At 42.9% G+C, this 14,545-nt stretch overlaps 1 protein-coding gene and 1 pseudogene across 2 annotated transcripts; one reads left to right on the forward strand and one right to left on the reverse strand.

The window, feature by feature from the left end:
- Positions 1-349: 349 nt before the first annotated feature.
- LOC311343488 (chemerin-like receptor 1 pseudogene) lies at positions 350-3,282 on the reverse strand (annotated as a pseudogene). The gene is made up of 2 exons (XR_014684131.1): positions 3,189-3,282; positions 350-2,732 (listed from the first exon to the last, which is right to left on the reverse strand). The product of XR_014684131.1 is annotated as a chemerin-like receptor 1 pseudogene (transcript).
- Positions 3,283-11,682: 8,400 nt separating this feature from the next.
- On the forward strand, positions 11,683-13,607 carry ficd (FIC domain protein adenylyltransferase; the record flags this gene model as incomplete). The annotated part of the gene is made up of 2 exons (XM_084468532.1): positions 11,683-12,208; positions 12,526-13,607. The coding sequence occupies exons 1-2, from the start codon at positions 11,941-11,943 to the stop codon at positions 13,605-13,607; spliced, it is 1,350 nt and encodes a 449-aa protein (XP_084324658.1). The 5' UTR covers positions 11,683-11,940.
- Between the last annotated feature and the right edge of the window lie 938 nt (positions 13,608-14,545).

A 14,545-nucleotide genomic window follows, 5' to 3' on the forward strand; every position in this document is an offset into this window, starting at 1 on the left:
GCCAAAATGCCCACTGAAAAGAGGCGGATTCAGGAGAGAGAGAGAGAGAGAGAGAGAGAGAGAGAGAGAGAGAGAGAGAGAGAACTCAAGGAGGCAGCAAAGGGGAGCACATCACTGCAGGGTTGGCTACGAAAAAGCCAACCAGCAGGTGAGACAGAGACTGCATTGTGATAAAGATGACAATGTGTAGGCTAATTGATTAATTAATCACTCATATTTTAGCCTACTAATGGAAATTTTTACATTTTTATTACATTACATTTAAGATGAGGAGCAGCCACAAGCCTGCAGACATGAGGAAAATGTGGACCAGGAGGCACATAGAGCAGGTAGGCCTAAGTGCTGATCACCAAATATGAGATGAGAGGACCATGCTAAAAAGTACAGGTTTAGGATGCCGCATGCTAAATAATTGTAATGTAAAAAAAAAACATAGGCTATTTTAGAGATCCTTTCAAAGAATTTGCCTGAGCAGAACATAATTACCACTGCTTCTAGTGGGCATTAAAATAATAATGATAATGGTAATAATAATGGTAATGGTATGATAATGGTAATCATGTTATGTTCTTCTGCGGTCATGTTTTTCTCTTAGTAGTAGTTAGGGTGGGGGGTGGGGGGGGGGGGTGCCCTTTTTTCAGGTCAGAGCAACTGCCCCTCAAAATTCCTGTGCACGTCCCTGATACTATACATGACAACTAAAGCAACGTGACAGAGGTCAACAGCCCCAAAATAATAAATAGTTGAATATTACAATCATTCTTAGTACAACCACGTTCTAGGTATTGATTGTAATTGTTTAATGATCATTTTAAATAAGAAATGATGGCAGGAGTTGTTGTTTTTTTTACTTGATAATGAAGTCAGACATACACAACCTTTTGATACTAGGATTGAAAGAACATTTGATGGAATATTTGAAGATAATAGATTTAATAGGCTAAAAAGTAATTGCATTGTGTAATTGACTGTTGTTAAAGCCAAAGTGGAATGAGAAATAAAGCATACCTATTTTAACCTAATAGTTCATTTGAAATGCATATTACACTAAAAAACATTAGACATTATGCCTAGATGTAGATGCCTAGATTAAACAGCTAGGATGACAATGTCTTTATCTATTTCTATACTTCTCATATTCATGTAGAACATGTACTTACTAGACTACTAATTGTTGACTACTTCCTTACTTCACAAACAAACAAACATTCACATTTAAACTAAACATTTCCAATACTGCTGTAAACAATCATATTAAGTAAGTAAACAACTGAATACAACTCTAACCGCTAGAACAAGGACTAAGATTAGGCTACCTGAGACAAATTTGATCTATTATTTACAAATTTTACATTCAACACAGATTAATGATGAAGATTTACAGTGGATACTGATTCAGGTCATTAAGGAGCAGAAAGGGATTGGGCATCTTGGTAAAAGATGCTTACAGGTAGGCTGTGTACATTAGGGATCCAACTCAGCTCCTTACGGCTGAAGTCAAACACAGGTCCCCATCTACATTCTTTGTATAACAAATCAATAATTGCATTTGATGTATCGGTACTATAGAAAAACATTGCAATCTGGTCACAGACTACAGAATTCAGAATGATCTTTGTTATGTTCATGAGCTTAAGCCTTCTAGATGTGTGTAGAGGCCCTGCCGTCATAAGAGCTGGACCTGGACAGGTACCGGCTGAGGGTGCGACCGTCTTCGCCCATAGCATTCTCCATTTTGTTGAGCAGGGAACTCTTGAACTTCTGCTTGAAGTCGTTGCCCATGAAAACATAGAGGAATGGGTTCAGGCAGCTGTTGGCCATTGCAATAGTGGTGCCCACCTTCAGTCCCATGGTGAGGATATCCACATCGAAATGGTGGGGGTTCAGCTCCAGCAGAATGAAGATGTGGTACGGAAGCCAGCAGATGAAGAATGTGGCGATGAGGGCCGACATGACCTTGAAGGGTTTGGTCGATTTGGTCATCTTGTTCTTTGTGAGTTTGAGGATGATGACAGAGTAGCAGAAGATGATGATCAAGAAGGGCACCACAAACCCTCCAAGGAACCGGCTCCATGCCACGTACTTGTGGCTGTGTCGATACGTGGTGTAATTGTTGACGCAAGTGACCTTCCCTAGGTGGTCGGACACGTTACGGAACACCATACTGGGCATGCTGAGCGCGATGGACATCACCCAGGCCAGGACAACCACGGCTGAGGCCTTCCTGACGGTGCGTTGGTTCTGCGCCCACACGGGAAACGCCACAGACACGCAACGGTCTGTGCTGATGACCACCAGCAGGAAGATGCTGCTGAACATGTTGAGGAACATGACGAAGGAGGTGAGCTTGCACATGACCAGGCCGAATATCCACTCTCCCATCGCCAAGTATGTGATGCTAAAGGGCAAGCAGGCACAGAAGATGAAGTCAGAGATGGCCAGGCTTAGGTACCAGGTGGTGTTCACCGACTTGTTCATCTTGAAGCCGGCGATCCAAATCACGACAGCATTGCCGCAGAAGCCCAGAATGAAGATGACGACGTTGATGATTATGAGTGCAACGCAGGCAATCGAATTGAAACACCCTGAGACGGGTGGGGAAAAGGACTCTTCCACTGTGGTCTGGTTATCGTCTTCAAATTGGTAATTGTAGGAGTAATTGTCGAACTCGCTGGAATCGTAAATCCCAGGATCCATTATGGCAATGGTTGAATAAAGAACAGCACAAAGTCCTGAGGAAAAAAAATATAAACACAGCAAACTATTGGAGTTAGGACCACAGTGTACATTTCATGGTCAACATATGGCTACATATTACAGTAAATTACTTTTGGACACATATTAGCTCAAACATAAAATTAAGTCATTGTTTTTTATTCTGTCAATTAACTGACACAATTGTATATTTAATTGTAAACTGTATTGTAGTTATTCAAGAGAGCTGAAGTGAATTTAAGAATCCACCTAAAAATATATAATCATATGGACATTTGAATTAAAAACAGCGAATTGCTGAGCTTTGTTCAGAGATGTAGTCATGAATGGTTGAAACTCTTTTTAAAAGGACAATTTGTCTAATTATACAACAGGTAATTTGACTTATGTTTACAAATGTAACCTTATTATTGTGGGTTTGTTCTTTTGTATTGGTTGAAAAAGATTGTAAATGTGAATAAAAGAGAGCCTACCGTTGCCACAATGTGTCTTGCTGCTGTCACTGTGTCACTGCTTTCTTTTCTGCCTTTTCTTCTTCTTTTAAAACATCTTCTGACAGCCTTTTTTTGTTTCGTAATCAGCTGATTTAGCCCTTGCCCAACATTTTCCCTCCACTTTCTTTCACTACTGCATTTTCGACATGCATTAATCGACTTAGTTCCCCTGATAGTTTCCAAAATATGTATGTATGTATATAAAATAATGTGAGCAAAGAATTTCAATTAATGTACTATTTTAAACAAAGTATTACCTTTTGACTTTACCAAGATGAAGTCTAGATACACTCTTGAAACAAAAGATAACTCTTTCTAGATAATTACAATTGGGCATTCCCCTGTTTTATAAATACATGTCAGAGTCAGCTTTCTGTATTCCAGCACCTCATGTAGGCTTAGTTGTAGTAAAAACTAAGAAATTACCTTGAATGTCTCTTCAGAACCAACATAAAGAATGTTTTGCCACCTCCTGCATGAACAACCAAACGCTGAGTGAATGAACCCTTTGATGAGCACATAGGCCTACAACAGCTTTAATTATACTGTACTTTTAGATTTACATGTTAAAGATAAAATTGTATTTTTTCGGTCGGGGGAAGGGTGTTTCAATCAAAACAATAAAAAAAGTATCAGTTTGGTGGCGTTGTTTCCGGTTAAAATCGTTCTGACGCGACTCAGCAGTGATCGTGTTCACGGAATAGGTAATGTATAACGGTATGTTGAATCCTGAAAAAAATATTTGTTTTCAACTAAAAATGTTGCTTTGCCATGAATGTATTTACATTAAATGAAACAAATATATAGAGTTCAGTTGACTTTGTAGTTTACGCTCGGCTCTCGTCTCTTGTAGTGTAGAGCTGGCCCCTGTGAGGTAAAGGACATCGCACACTTGCATTGCATTCATTGCAGACATTACATTACATGTAATATGTGAATTGTATTGCAGTGGAATCCAAGTGATATTATCACATAAGGGCTTCAGAAGGTCTTCTGCTTCAAGCCCATTACATGTATTAAAGTATGCCTCAAAGACCCATTAGATTGTCTAACTGCACTCTTGCGCCATAATTCATCTCAAAACAAGAGACAAAATAACTATAAGAGGGAGGGAAGTGGAAAAATTGGTGGATGGACAAAGCAATAGCAATAGCAAACATTTTGTTGAGACAACGCTGAAAACAACTGTGGTTTATGGGCCTTTATAAAACGGGTGGCTTAAATCAAGCGATCTGATTGGTTCCCAACTGTCAATATATATTGAGCGTATACACTCCGCGCCTAACTTGAACTATTGTTTATTTATATATAAAAGCAATAGCATAGTTCACTGAAGCCTAAAAATATGTTGCTTGCTGGAGAGGGTGGAAATGTTGTAAAAAAAAATAGGCACACGGTGAGTGAACTCGATAGAAGGCTAAATTGCCGGCGAAGCTACCGTCTCTAGCCTAGCCTTCTCTCTGAAGGACGCTACAGTGTGTTGCATAGCAACCGCCGTACACTTTGCAGGCAGCCAGGAGGGACTACTTTTTTGTATTCGTTAAAAAAATGCTTTTCCGACTTTCTCGCTTTTTCAAAATTGAGGGTGTCTATGACTTTAATTTCGCCATACTTACGAAACCGTTTTATAAAAGCAATAGATCACTTCAGTCAGTGGTATGTTCTCATTATACCACAGTGAAGGGGGTCGCCGTCCCTCCGCTGTGTGTCGGGACGGACAACGCCCCTTAACTGTGGTAGGCCTATAATGAGAACATACCACAGCCTGTCGTGATCTATTGCTTAAATAGACTTTGCTTCTTTTTTTGTGGTTGTTGTCATGCTCTATGTTACAGGTATATAGTTCTGTATTTTTTTTGTCACTTTCTGGTAGTTCAACATAAATACAAGACCGTGACGGTATTTTCCTTAGCACAATATAGATATCTGCCATAAAACAATATAGGGTATGTTTGATGTGTTCACTCATGCAAGTTCCTGTCAGCAGAATGGATGGGCTGACCGTACACAAGGGTATTAGTCTCCCACGGAGGGCTTACTGACAACACATATGGGTAAAATAATCTCTGACAGTGTCATAACCTCTGTCTTTAAGCATGCTTAATCTTCCAACAATTGCAGGTATAGTTGAAAGTCAATTGTGCAGGCCTACATAATAATAATAATAATAATAATAATATGTTTATTTTATATAGCGCCTTTCTCACACTCAAGGTCGCTTTACAGATTCATGAGCACACACAGAACAAGACAGCACAACACAAAGTTCAACATCACAAATAAAAAAAAAAATACATTTATGATGGCTGCCTTAGATCCCATTCAGTATCGGGGGCCCATGGTCAATCTGTCCACAATTATTTCAAGAACTCGATTCCAGCCGTGCCTGATCGAGTGGCCCATTGACTAATGACGACCTCCACATGGCTGCAGGTTATTTCGCTGATCAATCGCCAGATCCCTGTTCCCTTTTTGACCTCCCATGCTATTGATATTTTTCCAAATGTGGAATTTTTCCAAATTTCAAATGTGACATGAGCCATGTGTACATCATCTTTTACGAGACAGCCACATGCTTGCAGAACACAACATGCGTCATTGTGTTGACCACAGTGTTTTCGATACACACACACAGTGCACTTAAAGTGCAGCGTGTTAAATACAGTGATTTGGTGCAGTAAGTGTTTGAGTTAGCCACCATTGTTGCCTAGGGTTGACAAAAGAGCAAGGGCCAAGTAGCAAAAAGGTTTGGCATACATGTAAAGTTGAGATCCGACTTTGTAAGAAGTAGTGGACGACTGTGTTGACCCAGTCTGATAAAAAGTGCTGAAATGACTAACAGGGGACTAGGTGGATATTCACACTTTCAGGTTTATATATACACAAGTATCATCTAAGTGCATCTAAATGAATGCATATATGCCCTTGTTAATTCATCTGTAGTATGGCTATTGTCATGCTACTGCCTCCTTCCTCCATGCACGTTCTCTCTCTCTCTCTCTCACACACACACACACACACACACACACACACACACACACACACACACACACACACACACACACACACACACACACACACCACTATACACAGTACCGGGATTAAAGTGAGTCATAGGCACAGATGGACTGGCATGGCTTCGTGTTAAATCTTCATTCATAACAGACATCATCCTTTCAGGGAGAGAGTTCAGTATATCAAATCTGGAGTCATTAGGTCCTAGGGATAAACCCCCCATCTTGGTTCATATTGAGTCCAGATGTTCCTTGACATTGTCTTAATTTGATTGTTTAAATGCAAACTTTACTGTCCATCACCTTCATCAAGATAACTATATATATATTTATATCTTGATGAAGATCTCTATATATATAGAGAGAGATATTCATCAAGATATATGTTCTTAAAGGATATTTTTGCTTTTTAAGCTATCACACTTCCCTAAGTGTTTTCATTGAAGCAAAGGGTCTTCCAGAAAATGAATATTCAGAACCCCCAAAAAAATCTCTGTATATCATTTTTTGGGTTTGTGAATGTGTTGAATAACAACAACAATTTCAACACTTTCTCTCTAACCCGCTGACCATTTCTTGCGTTGAATTTAGAATAATCCACTATTATGCACAACCCCTAATTTAAAACAATAACCATCATCTCTGTCAAGTGGTTCATTAGAAACTTTGTTTAGGTCATGAAGGACTTTTTGTATAGATATTGGCATTGACACGATTTGATTGTTCTCAGCAATGTGCGACATTGTTCAAAGTAAATGTTAACATCCAAAACGAACTGACGTGAAGCAGTGCTATAGAGGAGAAGAGACGATCCTGGGAAACAGCTGGCTGCAGGCCTCTGTCCTGAGCAGCAACCCAAGCCCACAGGGGACGATGACGGTGGTTTGGGGCCCCCAGATGCAGCTTCATTTAGCATGCGGCCTATTCCAGACATGAAGCCAGGGAAGAGGAGGACGGGAGATGCCCCTGGCTATTTACTTTGTTTGACATCACACACTGCCATAAACACGAGGGGAGGGATTTCCGCATGAATGCCTTGTGTATTTGCGCCATATGGGCCTCGTTGCCATGACTCATCCAACCTCAGTGGCAGACGCTTTAAGATTGTGGTCCACAGCTACCACCTGCCATTTACCCAACACAGATCATATGAATCATAAAGAAAACGTATGTTAAGTAGGCCTGCAGTGGATACACAATGTGATCATTGTAGTAGAACAACTGTTATGTCAAATGAGATCTGGATTTCCTAGAACTCTGATGATTGATAACAAAGATTATTTTCAATTAATTTAAACAACAAGTTTATCCTTTGTCTCTTCTCTTGTGGGACTTCACTGTTCTAGATACAGAGGACTCTTCACGTTGTAAACACGATAAAGTAAGGTTCTGGGAATGGGAGAGACCAAAGCACAGCCTTGTCTGCTATGGATAATAATGCCTTATTGTCTTCATTCATCTTCAAATGCATTCTTGATTATGTCTATTACAGGGCCCCTATTGTATCACCAGGCTGGATGCTGGTTCACCACTACAAACTGCAGACGTAGATCAACATTACCATCCATTATATAACTAGCTTATACCTAGTGACCTACACAAAATAATGGTAGGCTGATCCATCATTCATACAGCCGGTGGACATTTCCATGTGTGATGTCACTAATGTATATGTTTAAATGGTTTATAATGGCTAGTCACGCACATACACACACACACACACACACACAGACACACGCGCACACACACACACACACACACACACACACACACACACACACACACACACACATACACACACAAACACACACACACACACACACACACACACACACACACACACACACAGAAAATGGCCTTTGTTCATGTCACTCATAAAGGTTGTGTGAGCATGTTCAGAGTCTACCCTGAGGGGGGGTTGTAAATGAGAAGGCCAGATAGTGGGCACCAAGTGAATTAATAAGGTCCAGACAGTGCAGACCATAGAAACCAAGTAATCTGGAAAATATGCCACAATCACACACACACACACACACACACGCACGCACGCACGCACGCACGCACGCACGCACACACACACACACACACACACACACACACACACACACACACACACACACACACACACACACACACACACACACACACATTCAACTAATTATCTTGCGTTCCATCAATCTTCAACTAACTCCCTGTAACCCTCATGTTTTATAAACAACATGTCCTCCATGTAAAGTGATCCTCCAGTGTTTTGTACACTACATCACCATGCCAGTAGATGCAGATCGCATGGTCAAGATGAACAAGATTATGAAAACAATAACAACGATGAAGATGAAGATAATCATGAAGATGATATGATAGAATCAAACAAATAGAGAGAAGTATCCACATCAATTAAGGGTCTCTACCAGATGTCAGTGTTCCACTTAGCTATTCATTCACTCTATTCACAAAGGTAACAACCCAAACAACTGGAACAGAGAAAAGAGAGAGAGAGAGAGAGAGAGAGAGAGAGAGAGAGAGAGAGAGAGAGAGAGAGAGGAGTAAGCTACAGAAAGAGAGAGAGAAATAGAGAAAGGAGTAAGATACAGATGGCGAGAGAGAGAGAGAAAGTAACCAATCCCTCCACACTCAGACTTCCTAACAAGATCCCTGTATCTCTCTTTCCCAGCTCTGTCACCCAGAACAAAGCCTGTACTCAGACAGACTGGCAGGCAGGCCTACAATGGCTGCTCCCAAGATGTTCCACTGAGAGAGAGACACAGAAGGAGAGGGACAGAGTGCATGCTGAGACAGAGAGGGAGAAAGACCCAGAGCACCAAAGACACAGAGAGAGCGTGTGAAAGGGAGAGAAAATGCATTCGATAGACAAAAGAAAATAAAAGAGGGCGAGAGAAGGAGTGGCAGAGGGAGAGAAGGAGTGATGCCAGAGGGATATCTTTGCGAACCTGACGGGTCTATTTTCGCTCCAATGGATTTTATTCTATATTCTATTCTATAACACTGTAGGGTGCAGCCCGAGAGCCGCTGGTGTGCCTGTGTGCCTGTGTGCATGCTTATGTGTGTGTATGGGGCAGGGTGGATGGGAAGAAGTAAGTCAAAACCCCATGAAGCACGTTGGAACAACCGCGTGATTTCCCCTCAATCAAAAAAACATCAGGGTCCACCGTCTCAACCCCCTTCATGAACCCTGGAAACAAGGAACATTTCTGGTGCGATGGTCAAGAACAACAGGAACAGTCCTGGTACGATGGTCAAGAACAACAGGAACCGTCCTGGTACGATGGTCTCTAGAAGAATCAGAAACCCAGGTCACGGCGCTGATGAATCTTGGGGCATAACATAATAGTGTCTCAGTTCCTCCACATGTTCCCTAATGACTGCAATGTATAGTGTTCAAAAAAGGGAATAGAGGCTGAGAGCATTCCTGGTAAGATGGTTAAGGGAACCAGGAAAACAGACCTTGCACGATGGTTACGAAAACCCTGAACAGCAAGGGGAACCTCATCCATACCTCATCACAAACTGCTCACATTACGCATGCAGGTTTAGGCTGGGCGCTGAGCTGTGCCACACCCAGCACACCACAGGCCCCGAGATGAAGAGTTCAGGGAAGAAGATTAATGGAAGGAGAAGCTTTGAACTGGCATTTTGAAATGGCTCCTCTCGTCCCCCCCCATCGGTCAGCAGCAGATCTTCTCCTATGCATTATGGATCGCAGCCTCCTTCTTCACCAATCAGAGAGGAGTTCTGGGGATGCACATTAAAGTCACGCACTGCACTGCTGAGGAGCGACTGACCCACAAAGGAAAATCCAGATAAACTGCACACACACGCGCACGCACACACACGCGCGCACACACACACACACACACACACGCACACGCACACGCACACACGCACACACGCACACACACACACACACACACACACACACACACACACACACACTCATATCAAGTTAATCATTAGCAACACTTTGATTAAATTTCTCTCTGGGGGGGGGGATCTTTAAGTCTTGTGCTTTTATGTTTATACTCCCTCCTCCAGCACACAGTATGACTAGTATAACTCCATCCACTCCACCGAACTCTCCCATATCATAAATCACACTCTCCTTGGACCCACAGAGGACACAGCGGGGGAGAGAGAGAGAGAGAGAGAGAGAGAGAGAGAGAGAGAGAGAGAGAGAGAGAGAGAGAGAGAGAGAGAGAGAGAGAGAAGGCGTAGCATTAGTGGATAAATAATGTCATAATATCTACTCGAGATGTTTCACCAGCCCATTATGCTTTGGCAGAAGAACGCACTTTTTACAGTCTTTGCTGCAGAACTGTCCTGTGAAACCGTGATTAAAACGCCCATGTATTTCCCACATAGATCTTGTTTATGAGTGCTTTCACATGAATTAGTATTGCTTAACTTCACAGTTCAACGACTCACCAGAATACCGAACACACGGGGTAACGGGATACAACTTCGTATGCAAGGGCCAGTTATTAAATAGCCTACGCCCTGGGTGTTCGGCTTGGAATGCAACAATAAATAAATAAATACAACTTAATACGACTCAGCCGAACTCAATCTCAGTCACAAATAGCCTACATGTGTTAGGCTAAATAACCAATAAGTCCTAAAAGACAAGCAATTGCAGTGATGTAGGGATAAAGCTGCTTACTTTCATGGATTCATAAAAGACTATCATAAATGCCAAAACAGAAGGAGTTTCATATGGGTTATATTTCATGATGCCTCGTAATTTATTCTAAATACAATACAATACCGAGCCACGATAAGGCCTACAAATTAACAACATCATACACAGCTTCATCAATAATAGCCTATATAATATATTTATATATTCAGACAATTACGTTCTCATTAGTTATCTTATGAAATACAATTACAAAAACATTCTTACACCAACCTCCAAGCCAGATTGTTTTGATAAATGTACGAAAGAGTAATACTGCCCTCCTTTGTTTTAAGGCTGAATTTCAATTCCGGGCAGTCCCCACAAACTGCGTCCTGATGTCAGCATGAAACAGGCTGCAGGCTTCAGCAGTGAGTCTTTATTAGTGAACTAAATTAATGTAATTTATTTAGTAAATGTATTCATTTATTTACAACCATATATTGAATTATGTTGACGTCCTTCGTTTGCTGATATATTAATAATTTTATTCGGCTAAGATTTATATTATTATTATCATGTATTTATATTTATTTTTTGTATTTCTCGTTCGATGAATAAAGCAGGTGACGTTCTTTTTTCCAAGTGACTCGTCAAAGAGCATCCAATCAAATACGGCTACGATGTCATTTTTGTGTCGCTGCTGCTCGATGTTCAGCCAATAAGCAGCGATTCTAAAAAACGCTCTGGCCAAAGACGATGGACTATCTCCACTAGTCCCGCCTTTGATTGCGGAAGTGGATGTAGCGTTTTACAAGGGATCTGATAAGCTGCGAGTGTCGTATCTTTGGGCTTAAGTATTACAGAACAGGTTCTGACATGTGGTAGTTCTATTACCGCTGACTTATTGTGATTTGTTCATTTATCTTTACGAAGCTCCTTGATAACGCCTAAGCCCCTCGGGCGAAGATTTTAACTCTTGACAGGAACAGCTGTCAATGTAGAACTTTTACGCCTTCCTCCGGTTTTTAGTGGGATAGATGGGGCGTCCATCATCTGAGTATGGAGCAAGGGAACGTCGACAATGACTGCAACAACGGTGTGGCGAGACACCGGGGGTCGGGTTCTAGGAGGATGGGGCCCACTTCTGTGCGTTCTCGTCGGGGCTCTGATGGCACTGGTGCTGCCCCGGGTTGGAGTCGAGGACGAGTGCTGTGCCAAATTAAAGGGCATCGCTCAGCTACGCTGTCAGGTGTGGGGAAGGTCTCAACGGCACAGCGTGCAGTCGACCAGTCTCACCGTCCCGTTCACAGCCCTCGACCTCCTTCCCTATAGGTCCAAGGCGAGCAAAGGTAAAAGAACATGCACACGTTTAAAATATTTCAAATGATAACACTTGCCTTATTCCTTACTTTAAAAGTAGGCTACTGGCTGATCTCCAGCACTGAGCCATACGTTTATTCTTGGTTGGAGGTCATATTAAAAATAAAGTACATCTTATCTTCGAACAAACATGCTTATCTCAAAATAGGAAGGTTAAACCTTTCCTAAACTGTTGAACACTTAAACAATTGATTTCACTAACGTGTACTTGTTATAATGCAACATCATTGCGTGTAAGGTGTCAAGGTGTGTTAAGGTTTGCTCTAAAACGCCGTGTTGTTTGCAGAGACGGAGCAGGAAGCACGGGCGGCTTTGCAGCAGGCTGTGGAGATGAAGAAACTGGGCAAGAGGGACAAGGCCCACAGACTACTGGTGCACGCGCTAAACATGAACCCAGACTTTGTGGACGCACTGACGGAGCTGGGGACCATCCTGGAGGAGGAGAAGGATGTGGTCCAGGCAGACCACCTCTACACCAAGGCCCTGGCCATCTCACCCTGCAACCAAAGGGCTCTGGTCAGCCGGGACCGCACGCTCCCCCTGGTGGAGGAGATCGACCGGCGCCACTTCAGCGTCATCGACAGCAAGGTGCGCCGGCTCATGTCCATCCCCAAAGGGAACTCGGCGCTGCGGCGTGTGATGGAGGAGACCTACTACCACCACATCTACCACACGGTGGCCATCGAGGGCAACACGCTCACGCTGTCGGAGATCCGCCACATCATCGAAACGCGCTACGCCGTCCCCGGCAAGAGCCTGCTGGAGCAGAGCGAGGCCATCGGCGTGGACGCCGCCATGAAGTACATCAACACCACGCTGCTGTCGCAGGCCGGCGCCATCGCCGTCGCAGACATCCTGGAGATCCACCGGCGCGTGCTGGGCTACGCCGACCCGGTGGAGGGCGGCCGGCTGCGCACCAGCCAGGTGTTTGTGGGTCACCACATCCCGCCGCACCCGCAGGACCTGCAGCGCCACATGGAGGAGCTGGTGCAGTGGCTCAACTCGGAGGAGGCGCTGCAGCTCCACCCCGTGGAGTACGCGGCGCTGGCCCACTACAAGCTGGTCTACGTGCATCCGTTCGTGGACGGGAACGGGCGCACGTCGCGCCTGCTGATGAACGTGGTGCTCATGCAGGCACGCTACCCGCCCATCACCATACGCAAGGAGCAGCGGGTGGAGTACTACAACGCCCTGGACACGGCCAACGAGGGCGACGTGAGGCCCTTCATCCGCTTCATCGCCAAGTGCACGGAGATCACCCTGGACACGCTGCTGATCGCCACGTCGGAGCACCCCGTGGGGCTGCCTGGGACCGGCCACGACCAAGCATGTCCCGACTTCCAACAGACCATCCCCGTCCACAACTAGGAGGCCAGAGATACTCCCCATCCACAACTAGGAGGCCAGAGATACTCCCCATCAACTAGGGAAGGAGAGAACTGTGTTTGTGTGTAAGCTGGACATGCAATGCCCCAATTAACCCACAGAAAAGCAATGAGGACATACTTGTTAAAGTATGTTTTATTTTTTTGCCTCTCTAAACAATCTCGTCTTTGGATGTTTGGCAGTGGTGAGCAGATTTTCAAAATGTTTGGGGATTTTATATTGACGTTTATTGCTTACCTCCTGAAGCAGAAACTGCTGGCTCATTGCAGTCAAATGTGTTCATGTATTTATTAATTTATTTGTCAAATATTTGAGTAACCTGTGAGTGTAAATGAGGAGATGGTGACGCAGTGATCTACAATTGAAGAGGGCTAACCTTTAGGAATGATTTTATGAGAAAGCTGATATAGTTCTTTATTAAAACAACTTCAGAACATTAGGTCCAAAGAATATTTTACTTTTTTGGAAGCACATAAAAACATGGTTACGTTACTGAACACTAAAAGGACCAACATAGTTGGCCAAAATCTATTGGTTGTTGTAACACCAATCCGTATGCTTTTAGATATAAAACAATGACTAATACTGTATGTCCTCCATCAGGCCACTTAGGTGATAGAATCCACACGTTTTAAGCCATCTTCTTCCAAAATCGAATTACTATTACTAAAATCCAAACCAATCAAAATCCTGTATTTCCACACACACAACATAGACCTGCATGAAAATAATTTATTTGATACGCGACTTTCATCAAAAACCTGCATAGATTATTTTTAAAAATGCAGGGGATCTGCAGTGAAGTAAAAGTAATCTTAACGCAAAGAAACTAGGCTACAAAAATGGTTAGCAAAGATTTAGCATTACCTTTACACAATAGTAAGGAGAACAAACTAACATTCCTCTTTAACTAGTTTCTT

Source organism: Micromesistius poutassou, assembly GCF_964030765.1.
Source record: "Micromesistius poutassou genome assembly, chromosome: 5".
Classification (NCBI taxonomy): domain Eukaryota; kingdom Metazoa; phylum Chordata; class Actinopteri; order Gadiformes; family Gadidae; genus Micromesistius; species Micromesistius poutassou.